The 16,650-nt window shown below is 43.4% G+C and overlaps 1 protein-coding gene across 6 annotated transcripts in view; it reads right to left on the reverse strand.

The window, feature by feature from the left end:
* The window catches only part of LOC143782201 (maternal DNA replication licensing factor mcm6), a 544,832-nt gene that overhangs the window by 215,009 nt on the left and 313,173 nt on the right, over positions 1–16,650 (reverse strand). For 4 of the 6 annotated variants that reach the window (XM_077269402.1, XM_077269399.1, XM_077269397.1 and 1 more), the window contains 3 exons: positions 10,932–11,039; positions 7,102–7,257; positions 2,638–2,766 (listed from right to left, as the gene is read on the reverse strand). In XM_077269402.1, the coding sequence (XP_077125517.1) occupies positions 2,638–2,766; positions 7,102–7,257; positions 10,932–11,039 (393 nt within the window). The remainder of the gene's footprint in view (positions 1–2,637; positions 2,767–7,101; positions 7,258–10,931; positions 11,040–16,650) is intronic. The other 2 variants (XM_077269401.1, XM_077269400.1) reach the window with 1 other exon arrangement.

Genomic DNA, 16,650 nt, shown 5'->3' on the forward strand with positions numbered 1-16,650 from the left:
AAGGAAAGCCAAAACTTGTTCCTGCTGCTCCGGCTTTAAAAGCTGTTTTCCAACTCCCAGATAAGGGAGCCTTCGAGGCCTTGTGTAGCCAGACGATTACGCTGCCTCAACACCTCAAGCCTTTGGTGCTATCTTGCTTTTCCCAGTACCAACAGATGCTCCACTACCACCACCACCACCATCAGTACCAGATGGCAACGACCGCCCACGGCCTCTTCCACCAGACTTCCTCATTTTTGCGGAAATGTTACCAATATAAAAACCGTTATATGCTACTGTTAAACAAGGTAGAAGATGTATATTAACTTTTGGAGAATTTATATCTCCCTTTTTTTGGCGGGAAGACTGCAGGAAAAAACAAGCCCTGTGTATTACACCACACAATGTACAAGGCAGAACGTGGCTGGCAGATATACGCCAAACAGAACTCACGTAGATCCACTAAGTGGCAATTTAAAGTTCCCTTTTTTTTGTGGGGGGAGACTGCAGGGAAAAACAGGCCCTGTGTATTACACCACACAATGTACAAGGCAGAACGTGGCTGGCAGATATACGCCAAACAGAACTCACGTAGATCCACTAAGTGGCAATTTAAAGCTCCCGTTTTTTTGTGGGGGGAGGGGGGGGGGGGGGAGACTGCAGGGGATAACAGGCCCTGTGTATTACACCACACAATGTACAAGGCAGAACGTGGCTGGCAGATATACGCCAAACAGAACTCACATAGATCCACTAAGTGGCAATATAAATCTCCCTTTTTATGTGTGGGACACTGCTGCAAAATTCAGGCCCACTGTATTACACTACACAGCATAAGTGGCAGAAAGTGGCTGGCAGATCTACGCCAAACAGAACTGATGCAGATGCACTGAGTGGCAATATAAATCTCCCTTTTTTTGTGTGGGACACTGCAGTAAAAAAAACAAAAAAACAGGCCCACTGTATTACACTACACGGTATATGTGGCAGAAAGTGGCTGGAAATATATATAAAAAAAAGGGACTGTACTACAATAACTATCTCCCTACAATGATCTCAGGACAAGTATGGCAGCCAGCAATAAAAAGGACTGCTGCACACAAAAGTGTGGACAAATAAACAATAGAACTGTGCAGAAAGGAGCAACAGGACTTTTGCTTTTAAAAAAGCAGTTGGTTTGCACAGCGGCGTACAAACAGCAATGCAGCTATCAGGGAGCCTTATAAGCTACAGAGCTGATGCACAGAAATCTAGCCTTCACCGTCCCTGCAAAGAAAAGGTTGTGTTGGACAGTGGAAATCGCTACAGCATAAGCGGTTTGGGGGTTAATATTTCCTCCCTAACAATATCCCTGCTTCTGACGAAGCTGCAGCAACCTCTCCCTATGCTCAGATCGGCAGAAGTAAGATGGCGGTCAGCAGGCACGCCCCTTTATAGCCCCCGGGATGCCGCAGAAAGCAAGCCAATCACTGTCATGCCCTTCTCTAAGATGGTGGGGACCGAGACCTATGTCATCACGCTGCCCACACTCTGCGTCCATCTTCATTGGCTGAGAAATGGTGCTTAAAGCATCATACGAAACGCGACTTTGGCACGAAGATCGCCAAACGCATGGCCGCTCCCACGCTGGGATGGGGTCGGGTTTCACGAAACCCGACTTTGCCAAAAGTCGGCGATTTTTGAAAATGTCCGATCCGTTTCGCTCAACCCTAGCAGAGACACCATCACGTGTTTCTCAACGCAAGCATTGAATAGCCAGGTCTTTCACTGGGAAGGAACAACCACGGGAAGGGCAGCATCCAAGAAAGGAAAACCACCTATGCCAAAACATGGTATCCATCCACAGACAGCTGTTGCGGGGTATTTGCCCCTCATCAGTGTGGAGTAGGAAACTGGCTATTAGGAGCAGTGCCTAGTGAAAAGGCTATAAACATAAGGATGAATGACCTCGGGGAGATCAAAACATCCAACACCGCGGAGACACCATCACGTGTTTCTCAACGCAGTGATCCAGAACACTGCCCCCCATCCCTAAAGGGAAATATGCAAATGCATGTAGAAAAGCCGCGGAGACACCATCACATGTTTCTCAATGCAAGCATTGAATAGCCAGGTCTTTCACCGGGAAGGAACAACCACGGGAAGGGCAGCATCCGAGAAAGGAAAACCACCTATGCCAAAACATGGTATCCATCCACAGACATCTGTTGCAGGGTATTTGCCCCTCATCAGTGTGGAGTAGGAAACTGGCTATTAGGAGTAGTGCCTAGTGAAAAGGCTATAAACATAAGGATGAATGACCTCGGGGAGATCAAAACATCCAACACCGCAGAGATCACTGTGTTGAGAAACACGTGATGGTGTCTCCGCGGTGTTGGATGTTTTGATCTCCCCGAGGTCATTCATCCTTAGGTTTATGGGGGTTGAATGGCATCTTTGGGATCTATACTTTTTTTTTTTTTTAAACTTTTGTTAAAGGATTTTTAGAAAATGCCCAGCCAGTCACCTACTATATAGAGGATATTTCCTTCCAGTTCCTTTTCATCAGGAATGGGAAATTTGAGGAGATTAGGATTTCTTTTTAATTTTATGTAATCCATTCTAAACCATTGAGAAAACCACTTTATATATTGAAGAAAATAGATTCTGAACACTCACTTTTGGCTGGAATTGACGAGCAAACAGTAAATATCGCTGAATGTCTTCTAGGGAGTAAATTCGTTCTATAGATTCCTCATTTCTTGCATGTAAATCAACAATCCTTCGTGCTATAGCGTAGTCTGTTACCTAAGCAAAAAAACAAACAAAACATTTCAAAATATTAGAATTAATTTGGTATTCCATTTTTCATCTTTAAAAGATTCTAGCAGCAAAGAATAACTGTTTAACCCAATTACTGTTTTCCCATTTTTCTCTGCTCTTCTGACTTTATAAAGCCAGAGGTGTCAAAGAAGAGGGCAGGGTGGAGATAGAGGGAAAACAATTTGATGGGAAGATGCTCTTAAATGTTTGGCCACACCAAGGGTGAACAGAGTACCTGTACTTTATTTGGACAGTCAATCTGTCCTATAGAATCCATTTAAAATCTTATGTGTATAACTTACAGTCTTAGGATGTCCAGATTAGTCATAGGTTGATAAATGTGTGAAGTTGGCTCAGGAGCCAAATCCGTTTCGCATAGCTGCCATCTACTGGTCACTAAAGCATCTAAAGCTTGTTCTTATGTCTACAGTTTAACTATTTAAATACCACTGTCAATCTCTGCCAGGGGTGATTAACCCTTTCACGACATGCGTCGTACATGTGCTGGGCATGTCGTGTCTCCCCCTTTGATGTGGGCTCTGGCGGTGAGCCCACATCAAAGTTGCGACATGTCAGCTGTTTTGTACAGCTGACATGTGCGCGCAATAGCGGCGGGTGAAACTGCTATTCACCCGCCGCTATTAACCTGTTAAATGCCGCTGTCAAGCGCAGACAGCGGCAATTAACCGGCGCTTCCGGCCAGGCGGCCGGAATTGACGTCATCGCCGACCCCTGTCACATGATCGGGGGTCGGCGATGCATCAGGATGGTAACCATAGAGGTCCTTGAGACCTCTATGGTTGCTGATGCCGGATTGCTGTGAGCGCCACCCTGTGGTTGGCGCTCATAACAAGCCTGCATTTCAGCTAAATAGCAGCGATCTGATGATCGCTGCTATGTAGCTGAGCCAATCGAGTGGTGCCAGCTTCCAGCCTCCCATGGAGGCTATTGAAGCATGGCACAAGTAAAAAAAAATGTTTTTAAAAATATGAAAAAAATATAAAAAATAACTGTTTAAATCACCCCCCTTTCGTCCCATCCTAAATAAAACAATAAAAAAAAAATCAAACCTACACGTATTTGGTATCGCCGCGTTCAGAATCGCCCGATCTATCAATAAAAAAAGCATTAACCTGATCGCTAAACAGCGTAGCAAAAAAAAATTAGAAACGCCAGAATTACTTTTTTTTTGGTCGCCGCGACATTGCATTAAAATGCAATAACGGGCGATCAAAAGAAAGTATCTGCACCGAAATGGTATCATGAAAAACGCATGCGGCCACGTGGGGCCGCTCATTTACAGTAATGAATATGCGGCTCCACCTCCCATAGGGGTGGAGCCGCATATTCATTACTGTAATTGGCAGCCCCACGTGACCGCATACAGGAGAAGATGCGGCCAGACCAGGAAGCAGCGACAGCCAACAAGGGAGGCGGGTGAGTATTTTCAGAAGAGCGGGGGGGGGGGGGGCGCACAGGGGGTGGGAGGGCGGGGGACACAGATCTTTATTTTAAACACTATTATTCATATTTTCTCTGCAGCAAACGCTGCTGCAGGGAACATATGAATCGCGAATTCAGCACAATGCAGGGGACAGCGCTAAACTTTAGCGCTGTCTCCTGCACGGTGCGTGTAGTACCCAGTGTGCACACGGGCGGCACACGTTAGCCCCATTAGAGGATTTGAAGATGCAATTGTCTGATTGTGGAAATCATGGTCTCCTTTGAGGCACAGTTTCAGAGGAGCTACATACTGACAGGCAGGAGGCCAGCAGCTGACCCCAGCTGTCTAACCTATCGGTGACTCGGGATCACGTCACATGCATGATGATGGAAGGAGATAATCACACGCACGTCAGCGCTTGACACCGGCGCTTAAAACTCAGCCCCATCACCTACAAAGTATTGAGTAGGCTCACCGTGCGAGCGCCTCCGTACACCAGCTTCGTGTGTGTGTGTGTGTGTGTGTGTGTGTGTGTGTGTGTGTGTGTGTGTGTGTGTGTGTGTGTGTGTGTGTGTGTATATATATATATATATATATATATATATATATATATACACACTCACTGGCCACGTTATTAGGTACACCTGTCCAACTTCTTGTTAACACTTAATTTCTAATCAGCCAATCACATGGCGGCAACTCAGTGCATTTAGGCATGTAGACATGGTCAAGACAATCTCCTGCAGTTCAAACCGAGCATCAGTATGGGGAAGAAAGGTGATTTGAGTGCCTTTGAACGTGGCATGGTTGTTGGTGCCAGAAGGGCTGGTCTGAGTATTTCAGAAACTGCTGATCTACTGGGATTTTCACGCACAACCATCTCTAGGGTTTACAGAGAATGGTCCGAAAAAGAAAAAAAATCCAGTGAGCGGCAGTTCTGTGGGCGGAAATGCCTTGTTGATGCCAGAGGTCAGAGGAGAATGGGCAGACTGGTTCGAGCTGATAGAAAGGCAACAGTGACTCAAATCGCCACCCGTTACAACCAAGGTAGGCCTAAGAGCATCTCTGAACGCACAGTGCGTCGAACTTTGAGGCAGATGGGCTACAGCAGCAGAAGACCACACCGGGTACCACTCCTTTCAGCTAAGAACAGGAAACTGAGGCTACAATTTGTACAAGCTCATCGAAATTGGACAGTAGAAGATTGGAAAAACGTTGCTTGGTCTGATGAGTCTCGATTTCTGCTGCGACATTCGGATGGTAGGGTCAGAATTTGGCGTAAACAACATGAAAGCATGGATCCATCCTGCCTTGTATGGAGCATCTTTGGGATGTGCAGCCGACAAATCTGCGGCAACTGTGTGATGCCATCATGTCAATATGGACCAAAATCTCTGAGGAATGCTTCCAGCACCTTGTTGAATCTATGCCACGAAGAATTGAGGCAGTTCTGAAGGCAAAAGGGGGTCCAACCCGTTACTAGCATGGTGTACCTAATAAAGTGGCCGGTGAGTGTATATATATATATATATACACTCACTGGCCACTTTATTAGGTACACCTGTCCAACTTCTTGTTAACACTTAATTTCTAATCAGCCAATCACATGGCGGCAACTCAGTGCATTTAGGCATGTAGACATGGTCAAGACAATCTCCTGCAGTTCAAACCGAGCATCAGTATGGGGAAGAAAGGTGATTTGAGTGCCTTTGAACGTGGCATGGTTGTTGGTGCCAGAAGGGCTGGTCTGAGTATTTCAGAAACTGCTGATCTACTGGGATTTTCACGCACAACCATCTCTAGGGTTTACAGAGAATGGTCCGAAAAAGAAAAAAAATCCAGTGAGCGGCAGTTCTGTGGGCGGAAATGCCTTGTTGATGCCAGAGGTCAGAGGAGAATGGGCAGACTGGTTCGAGCTGATAGAAAGGCAACAGTGACTCAAATCGCCACCCGTTACAACCAAGGTAGGCCTAAGAGCATCTCTGAACGCACAGTGCGTCGAACTTTGAGGCAGATGGGCTACAGCAGCAGAAGACCACACCGGGTACCACTCCTTTCAGCTAAGAACAGGAAACTGAGGCTACAATTTGTACAAGCTCATCGAAATTGGACAGTAGAAGATTGGAAAAACGTTGCTTGGTCTGATGAGTCTCGATTTCTGCTGCGACATTCGGATGGTAGGGTCAGAATTTGGCGTAAACAACATGAAAGCATGGATCCATCCTGCCTTGCATGGAGCATCTTTGGGATGTGCAGCCGACAAATCTGCGGCAACTGTGTGATGCCATCATGTCAGTATGGACCAAAATCTCTGAGGAATGCTTCCAGCACCTTGTTGAATCTATGCCACGAAGAATTGAGGCAGTTCTGAAGGCAAAAGGGGGTCCAACCCGTTACTAGCATGGTGTACCTAATAAAGTGGCCGGTGACTGTATATATAATATATATATATATATATATTCCTTGTGGCAGACTAATGTATTTCAAAGTGAACCAAACGAGCTACATTCCATGTTTATAGATTATACCCACATTGATACACCATAGAAAACTGCCAGGACAAAACCATTTAAAGTTTTGCTGCAAATGTATTAAGCTCAGGGGATTGCTTAGACTAGGTACAGTTCTATCCAGTTCTCCTCCTTCTGTAAAAAAAAATGTTAATACAAAATTATAACTATTGTTCCACATATTTTATTACACCACCCAAGTTAGAAGAAAATAAAATATTTCAAGAAATCTGCTACAAAATGATAATGCTATAATTAATAGAATTCATACACTTTAAAAAGCACAAAATAAAGATAAAAGTTAAAATCTTTTATCTGTACAAAAATCAGAACACTGGAAAATAAATACTTTTGAAAAGTTTATACCTCATTGCATTCATCTACAAGAATGAAGAAAAGGTCAAATCTGGACATTATTGGAGCTGAAAGATTTACATTTTGCTTCAATGACTTTGATCGTTCATATCTTCCACCAACAGGATTTGCTGCTGCCAGGATGGATGTACGAGCATTTAATGTGGCCTTACAGAAAATAAAAACATAACAGATTGTTGCGATTGCAACAGTTATTATACTACTCTACATAACACTAATAGAAGCAGGATGTCAAATACATAATGACCCAAATACATCTGTGAAAGTTACAACAAAATTTAAAGGGAACCAGTTAGTGGGTGTTTGCTTTGTAATCTAAAAGCAACAATGTGCAATGGCTGAGACCCCAATTCCAGTGTAGCTCACTGGTCTGCATAATTTACAAAAAAAAAAACGAGAATATATATATATATATATATATATATATATATATATATATATATATATATATATATATATATATATATATATATATATATATATATATATATATATATATATATCCACCTGGACCTGAAGGAAGACACGTGGTATCAAAACATGTCGTCCATGAGGGATTGAAAGTATGAAATATTGTGACTGAAGAAATCTGGAACTTTTCAATGGATAAATAAAAGGTATATTTTACTCTACCATTGGACTGATCGCTGGAGAAACAAAGTTTTTTTTCTTTACATGTGTGGATCTGTCCCAATCAGTTTTCCGTGCAACCACAGGTTGGATGTATTTCCGGTTTCTTTAAAGTGGTGAGCTGGCTTTGCCAAAAACACACACACATATACATACATACACATACATACATACATAAATACACACATACATACACACACACATATACATACATATATATATACACACACACAAAAAAAAAAAAGAAATGTACACATATATACAAACACACATACATATGCACAAAGCAGTTTACTCCGCATCAGTTCTTGCAGCCCTGTATAACCCTTCCTACACTACTGATTAGCTGCTTTCTGTCACTGTAGACAGAAAGCTGCTAATCAGTGGTGGCAGTGGACTTACACAGAGCAGTGGACTAGGATTCACCAGACACTTTGTCCTGCAGCAATGATAACCTGCTGATAAAAACTCTGATTTGATTGTAACAGCAATCATAATCAGATATTGTGCGGATTCCACCTGCTGTTTTACACCTGCGGATTCCTATTGAGGAGCAGGTGTAAAACGCTGTGGAATTGACATGCTGTGGAAAATAAACTGCAGCGTTTCCGAGTGGTATTTTCCGCACCATGGGCACTGCGGATTTGGCTTTCCATAGGTTTACATGGTACTGTACAACGCATGGAAAACTGCTGAGCATCCGCAGCCAAATCTGCAATGTGTGCACATACCCTAAAGCTGTGTGCACACGTTGCGGATTTGCCTCTGGAATTTTTTGTGCGAATTCTGCATCTCTTGGCAGAAAACGGAGGTGCAGATTTGATGCATTTATGCGGATTTTGTGTGGATTTCATGTGTTTTTACCCCTGCGGATTTCTATAATGGAATGGATACAAAAATGCTGCACATCCGCACAAATAAATGACATGCTCCTTTTAATCAACAGCGTTTTCCGTGTGGAATATTCCGCACCATTAGCACAGCATTTTTTTTTCTATTGATTTATATTGTACTGTAAATCACTTGCGGATCTACAGTGTTTCTGCACGGAAAAAAATGCTGCGGATCCGCAATAAATCCGCAACGTGTGCACATTGCCTTATAAGTAACATCCTGCCCATTAATCACCTGAAAAGGCAGCCATTTAGTAGCCTAAAGGAAGAGATATTAAGTTTGGGTCCAAACTGAAAACACCAGAGTGGCAGTGGTTTGAAAGTTTAAGTAAAATCTCAATTTTATTAAGCTCTGGACACTTTTCAAAAATGTGTAAAAACTATGTTAATATTAGGCTGTAATAAATAGCAATTCCCCCTCCCATATATTGAGTTATTACTATTTTGATCCTAATTATTCTAACGTATAAAGGGAACCATATACACTGTGTGTAGAATTATTATGCAAGTTGTATTTTGGTCACATGATACTTTTTATACATGTTGTCCTACTCTAAGCTGTTCAGGCTTGAGAGCCAACTACCAGTTAAGTAAATCAGGTGATGTGCATCTCTGTAATGAGGAAAGGTGTTGTCTAATGACATCAAAACCCTATATAAAGTGTACTTAATTATTAGGCAACTTCCTTTTCTTTGGCGAAATGGGTCAGAAGAGAGATTTAGCGGGGCTCTGAAAAGTCCAAAATTGTGAGATGTCTTGCAGAGGGATGCAGCAGTCTTAAAATTGCCAAACTTTTGAAGCATGATCACCGAACAATCAAGCGTTTCATGGCAAATAGCCAACAGGATCGCAAGAAGCGTGTTGAGCAAAATAGCTCCCCATGAATTGAGGAAAATCAAGCGTGAAGCTGCCAAGATGCCATTTGCCACAAGTTATGCCATATTTCAGAGCTGCAACATTACTGGAGTAACAAAAAAAGCACATGATGTGCGATACTCAGGGACATGGCCAAGGTATGGAAGGCTGAAAAATGACCACCTTTGAACAAGAAACATAGGATAAAACGTCAAGACTGGGCCAAGAAATATCTTAAGACTGACTTATCAAAGGTTTTATGGACTGATGAAATGAGAGTGACTCTTGATGAGCCAGATGGATGGGCCAGAGGCTGGATCAGTAATGGGCAGAGAGCTCCACTCCGACTCAGACGCCAGCAAGGTGGAGGTGGGGTACTGTTATGGGCTGGTATCATCACAGATGAACTTTTGGGACCTTTTCGGGTTGAGGATGGAGTGAAGCTCAACTCCCAGACCTACTGCCAGTTTCTGGAAGACAACTTCTTCAAGCAGTGGTACAGGAAAAAGTCGGTATCGTTCAAGAAAAACATGATTTTCATGCAGGACAATGCTCCATCACATGCATCCAACTACTCCACAGCGTGGCTGGCCAGTAAAGGTCTCAAAGAACAACAAATAATGACATGGCCCCCTTGTTGACCTGATCTGAACCCCATAGAGAACCTGTGGTCCCTTATAAAATGTGAGATCTACAGGGAGAGAAAACAGTACACCTCTCGGAACAGTGTCTGGGAGGCTGTGGTGGCTGCTGCACGCAATGTTGATCGTAAACAGATCAAGCAGCTGACAGAATCTATGGATGGAAGGCTGTTGAGTGTCATCATAAAGAAAGGTGGTATATTGGTCACAAATTCTTGGGGGTTTTGTTTTTGCATGTCAGAAATGTTTATTTCTAAATTTTGTGCAGTTATATTGGTTTACCTGGTGAAAATAAACAAGTGAGATGGGAATATATTTGGTTTTTTATTAAGTTGCCTAATAATTCTGCACAGTAATAGTTACCTGCACAAACAGATATCCTCCTAAGATAGCCAAATCTAAAAATAAACACACTCCAACTTCCAATAATATTAAGCTTTGATATTTATGAGTCTTTTGGGTTGATTGAGAACATAGTTGTTGATCAATAATAAAAATAATCCTCTAAAATACAACTTGCCTAATAATTCTGCACACAGTGTAGGTTATTAGAGACAATTTAAATTACTTTGCCATCAGTAATAATAATATAATACACCAGTCTTATTAAAAAACACCTTTTCTTGTTTATGCCTTTTTTCTGCATAGAAATCATCATTACACACTACAAGTCAGTATACAAGTGTGAAAAGCTACAAGCATTGCACGTTTGTGGCATTTTCCTTGTTGATTTTGCCTTTGGACTGCAGTTTACAGATAGATAATATATATACACACAAATACAAACACTTGATACCCTTACCTTCACCCCAGCTTTTGTGATTGATATGGTCTGCTGTTCCATAGCTTCATGAATAGCCACCTGATCTTTTAAATCCATTTTGTCAAATTCATCGATGCAACAAACGCCCTATACAGGTATTAAGGTAAATAAAAGTGATTATAGATCATGCATGTGAAAAAAAATTATTGGTGTAATACACTCAACATTGAAATTCTAACACTAGTAAGAAAAGTCACGGAAGTCACAGGATGGATAGACATGTTTAAATGCAAATGTTGTAAAATGGAAACAATTTTCCAAACATCTCGTAACTAGTGTTGAGCATTCCGATACTGAAATATTGGGTATCGACCGATATTCACGGTATCGGAGTTCCGATACTTTTAGTATATCGAATTCCGGAATCGGAAGTTCCCATAATGCAATGAGCCAGTTTGATTTTATTCTGCCAATGAGGATCCTAAGAAGTGTGGGCACATCCTGTTATGCATGTTAAGCATGTTAACTAATGGCATGGCTGTGATTGGCTGCTGAAATGATGTCATGATGCACTATGAAAGCCGCCGCCATTTTGGGTTAACTCTGCTGTGAATTCAGTTAGGGACAGGACGCTGCTGTTCTGACTGAGGGACAGTTTAAGCTAGTGATTTGCTTTATTGTGCTTTACCCAGGCTACTTTATCCACCGCTGTAGCTTTCTTTTGCCTTGGAGCGCTGTTCACGGCTGTCTACGAGGTCTCTGTGTGTGAGTGCAGCTCACGCTTTAGTGTGTTCTGCAGCCACCTCCGGTTGTAGTCCGCTCAGCGTGCGTCACTGCCTCGTACATTGTCCTTTATTGCATTAGTGCTGCTCATTTTTCCTGATTTCTCCTATTAGTGTGGTTCATCCGTATCCAGCTAGATTGCATGCTAAAAACTATAAAGGAGTAGCTAGAGGAGCCCTTCTGCAGCCTTGTGACCTGCAGTCCCAGCCAGATTAGTATTAGCCTATTTTTTGGAGCCTCATCTATTGCATTGTAGGTTACCTTCCTGCATTGCAATAGCTAAAAAAGTTTGCGATACTATCGGCTTTACATCTTTGGGCACATCCAGTGTCTTTTTGTAAAAAAAAACAAAAAGTTAATAAAGTTCACCAAACACTCCACTTTAATATGAGCTAATGTGGCCTATACAACTGTAAAATCTAGTCCACTCTTTATAAAATAAGTGTTTCTTATACCTGTTAGCAGCTGTTCAGGAATAAGCACACTAAGCCCTTAGTACTTTTCTGCCTATCTTTATCAGTCTACCAAGATGAAGAAGGCAGGGAGCAAGACACGTGGTTGTGGAGTTTCTGCAGGGACAGGACGTGGGGATTCTGTGCCTGCTGCGGGCACCAGTGACTCTGCATCCCCCAGTTTTACCAGGGAACAGCCTTTATGCGCAGCTTTGTAGGAGCTCGCCGTACCCCACTGCTGCAGGAAGAACAAATTGAAGCCGTTGTCGGATGGATGGCAGCTAACATATCAACTTCAATTAGTGCCACATCCTGTCAGGTCCAGAGCACTGAAGAGCACCCATTTGTCTCTTCACCACCTGCCAAATTGCCCAGGCAGTCAGAGAGCTCTGGACAGGAGCCATCTCTTCTACTGTTCTATGAATCTCTTTGCTTGGAAAGAGGGGGCCAGCCAAGCAGCATTCGAGAATTTGAAGAAGAGGTAGTATGCAGTGATGTGCAACAGATTTGCCTCTCTGAATCTGAAGAGGCGGGTGGGCCAGTGCCTGTGGTCAGCACACCTCAGTACGCATCTGATGATGAGACTCAGGTGCCACTTTCAGGTGTGTACTGTGCTGTCGAGACTACCCAGGAGAAGCAGTTGTTTGAAGAGGGTAGTGTAGATGAGGTCCTTGACCCATCATGGCATGAGGTACAGGAAGGTGGTGGGAGCAGCTCTGAGAAAGATTCCCCTAATGGCCCAAAAAGGAGAAAGAGGGAGGGGGCGGACTTGGTTGCCTGTAGCCTCCACTTCGGCACCCATTAGGAGCATGCATCTTCCAAAACCAAAAACGGGCGCTCCCAAGACTTGCAGTGCCTGGTCCTTTTTTGATACAGTTGCAGATAACATTTGCTTTGTCAAATGCAAGCTGTGTAATCAGAAAGTGAAGAGAGGGAGAAGTGTCAGCAACCTCAATACCACAAATATGTGGAAACATGTGTGGACCAAGCACGTGGTGGAGTTACAAAGACACACCGAAGACCTAGGCCAAACTACAGCGCCACCTACACCTCTTCAGCTCGTGTTGTAGCCTCTTCCTCCAGCTCACACACAGCTGGTTTGGCTTCCTCACAGGATCGCCATGGAAGAACCTCTGGCACTGTTGTACAGAGACACAGTGCAATTCCACCCACAGCACTATGTTTCCTGTCATCCTCACACTCCCAGGCCAGTCTACAGCCATCGGTAGCACAGGCATAGGAGAAAAGGCGCCCATACTCGGCAAACCACCCCCGAGCACAGGCTCTGAATGCTGGCATTGCAAAACTACTGTCCCTTGAAATGCTCTCATTCAGGCTGGTGGAGACTGACACCTTCCGTAACTTCATGGCATTAGCAGTCCCACAATACAACAGGCCCAGTCGCTTTTATTTCAGCAGGCAAGCCATCCCTGCCCTGCAAAAGCATGTGGAGGGAAACATTAAACATGCGCTACTAAACGCTGTCAGTAGCAAGGTCCACCTGACCACCGATGCATGGACCAGTAACCATGGACAGGGATGATACTTTTCCCTCACTGCCCATTGAGTAAATGTTGTGTAGCTGGGTACAGATCTTGAGAGTGGCGCTGTACGTGTTCTGCCAACTCCAAGGATTGCAGAAATCCTGTCTGTACACATTGACTCCTCCTCATACTCCAGTTCCTCTGAATCAGCGCTGCAGGAGCTCCAATTAAACCTCTGGCTACACTCTGTTTCTCATGGGCTCCAACACCGCCAGTTGCTGCTCAGAAGTGTCTTTGGGACAGGTACTCCCGCCTGTCCAGCCTGGTGCCAGTACGCCAGCTGTTTCCGGGTAGTGTCAACGTCACTTTGCCTCCAATACGTTGTCCTGTCGGGTTGCGGTCGGGTTAGCTGACTATGGTGCCTGCAGTTTAGGTGCTTCCTATGTGGCCTGCAGGATCTGGCAATGAAGGCTGGTTCCGTAGTGCCAATAGGACAAGCACCCCCTGTAGGACTGTGGGTTTTGGTAACTCCGGCCGGCTCGCAGCCTTGCAACTTTTTTTTTTTAGGTGTACCTTCTGCTGCCTGAGTTCCAGTACCATTAGCTGGTTCTTTGGAAGTCAATCTTGAATACGTCCCCGTGGGTTCCAGTAACATCAGCTGGTTCCAGGCAGAGCCTTTGGCTTAGGTGCCTCCTTCTCGGTATCCGAGTTCCACCATCGTCTGCTGGTCCTTGGTAGTGCTTTCTGGCACGGGTACCTCCTGTTTAGTAACCGGGTTCCAGTACCATCAGCTGGTCCTCGGTAGTTCCATTGGCTCTTGTACCTTCGGCTACCCATCCAGGTTCCAGTACCGTCAGCTGGTTCTCGGCAGTTCCTCAGCCTTCTTGTACCTTCTGCTACATTTCCAAGTTCAAGCTTTTTGAAATGGTTTTCACACTAGATCTCCCTGACAACGACCCTGAAGACAATGACCCTGAAGACCACCCCGAAGTAGATGACGACCCCGAAGACCCCCCCGAAGGAGACACAGAAGATGACCCTGAAGAAGATGACCAAGAGGACAAAGAACAAGAAGACAAACACCAAGATACAGAAGAACAAGAGACAGAAGACCAAGAAGCAGAAGAACAAGAAACTGCAGAACAAGAAGCAGAAGAACATTAAGCATAAGACTAAAAATCAGAGCAAAAGATATTATCTAAATTATAAGCAGAAGACGACTAAGCAGTGTATGGGGGTGAGTCCTTTCCTCCTCGTGGTGCCCCTGGAAAAGACCTGCTGCTGCAGGCCAAACTGTTGTAAATCTTTTGTGACAGGCAGAACAAAACAACACAGCCAAACTAGGTCACGTGTTGCTTGTGCTACTGTGAGCAGTGTTTGTAGTCTAAACTAACTATCATGGAATGCAGTGTCTCTAATCACACAAACCAGTCAGACTTGCAAAGGGAATGCCAGCAGCTGACTGTAATTTCTTGCACAACTGCAGTCAGCTTGGCACACAATTCATTTGCCAGCCATAAATAACATTGATAGCATGCCAAGATGTGCGTTTCTGCGTGTGGCACTTATACTCCATACTGAAGAGATATAGAGGTTTTCACAATTTGTTTCCATGTGTACATCATTTGCATATCATTAACATGACTTGCTACTGTGATTTTCCTTCTTGGTATTGCGATATAAATGTTGTGGAATATGTTAATTTCACCAATATTAAAACAGTCTTAAGACTTCATATGAAATAGGGTGATCACCTTGGCCTCAGATTTACTGTATGAAAAGGAGATTAAACAGAGTATAGGCTCAAACAAAATGTGCTCAGCAGGTCCACTACTTTTATAGCAAATGTAACAAATCTAAAAAAAAAAAATTTTGTGTTGTGGAGCATTTATTATACAGCTCTGGCAAAAATTAACAGACCACTGCATAATTTTCAGTTTGTCTGATGTTTCGCTTTTACAGTATATGTATATTTTTGAGTAAAAAGTAAGTTGTTCTTTTATTTTATAAATGTCTGACAACGCCTCCGAATTTCCAAGCAATACATTTTGTTTTGTTTTTTTCAGAAAAAAAGAAATGGTCAAAAAAAACAAAACAAAAAAAAAACAGTGCTTTCAGACCTCAAATAATGTAAAGAAAACAAGTTCAAAATCATTTAGAAACAATATTAATGTTTTAACTCAGGTAGAGTTCAGAAATCAATATTTTGTGGAATAACCATGATTTTTAATTACAGCTTTCATGCGTCTTGGCATGCTTTCCACCAGTCTTTCACACTGCTTCTGACAGAAAAATGTAAGCAGTTCTTTGATTGCTTGTGACTATACATTATCCTCTTTATTACATTCCAGAGGTTTTCAATTGGGTTCAGGTCTGGAGATTGTGCTGCCCATGACAGGGTTTTGATGTGGTGGTCTCTTAATTTTTGCCAGTGCTGTATATTTTTAGGAGTTGAATGTTTGGCATCTATGACAACAAAACGGATTATTAAATTGCTCATCTCACATTCCTTTGAATTCACAATTTTGACATGAATGTGGGCTTTCAACCCCAATTAATTTTCATAGTTCTGGAACCCATACAAAAGGACTAGAATAAGGGTATGTGTCCACGGGCTGGATTACATCTGGATTAGCTGCGGATTGAACGCTGCGTACAACTGCAGCGTTCAATCCGCAGTGTTCAGATGTTACAGCATAGAGGAGGGGATTTTATGAAATCCCATCTCCACTAAGCGCGCAAACACGCATCCAGCGGCGCTGCCTTTCCGGACATGCGGCACATCTTTTTTAGACCGCAGCATGTCTGTTAACCTTGCAGCAATGCTCCATCTCCACAAGGTAAATAATACAGTCCTATCTATAGGGTGCGGCGATTCCGGATGTGTTCAATGAACACATCCAGAATCATGGCGCATACAGAAGGGGGCGGCGCTTTGGGCGGAGCAGGTTTTCCACTCAGTCCAAAGCACCGACAATCCGGCCCGTGGAGATGCACCCTGAAGTGTGTGCATCTATGAAAATGCTATACTCTTTGCAC

Source organism: Ranitomeya variabilis, chromosome 6 (assembly GCF_051348905.1).
Source record: "Ranitomeya variabilis isolate aRanVar5 chromosome 6, aRanVar5.hap1, whole genome shotgun sequence".
Classification (NCBI taxonomy): Eukaryota; Metazoa; Chordata; class Amphibia; order Anura; family Dendrobatidae; genus Ranitomeya; species Ranitomeya variabilis.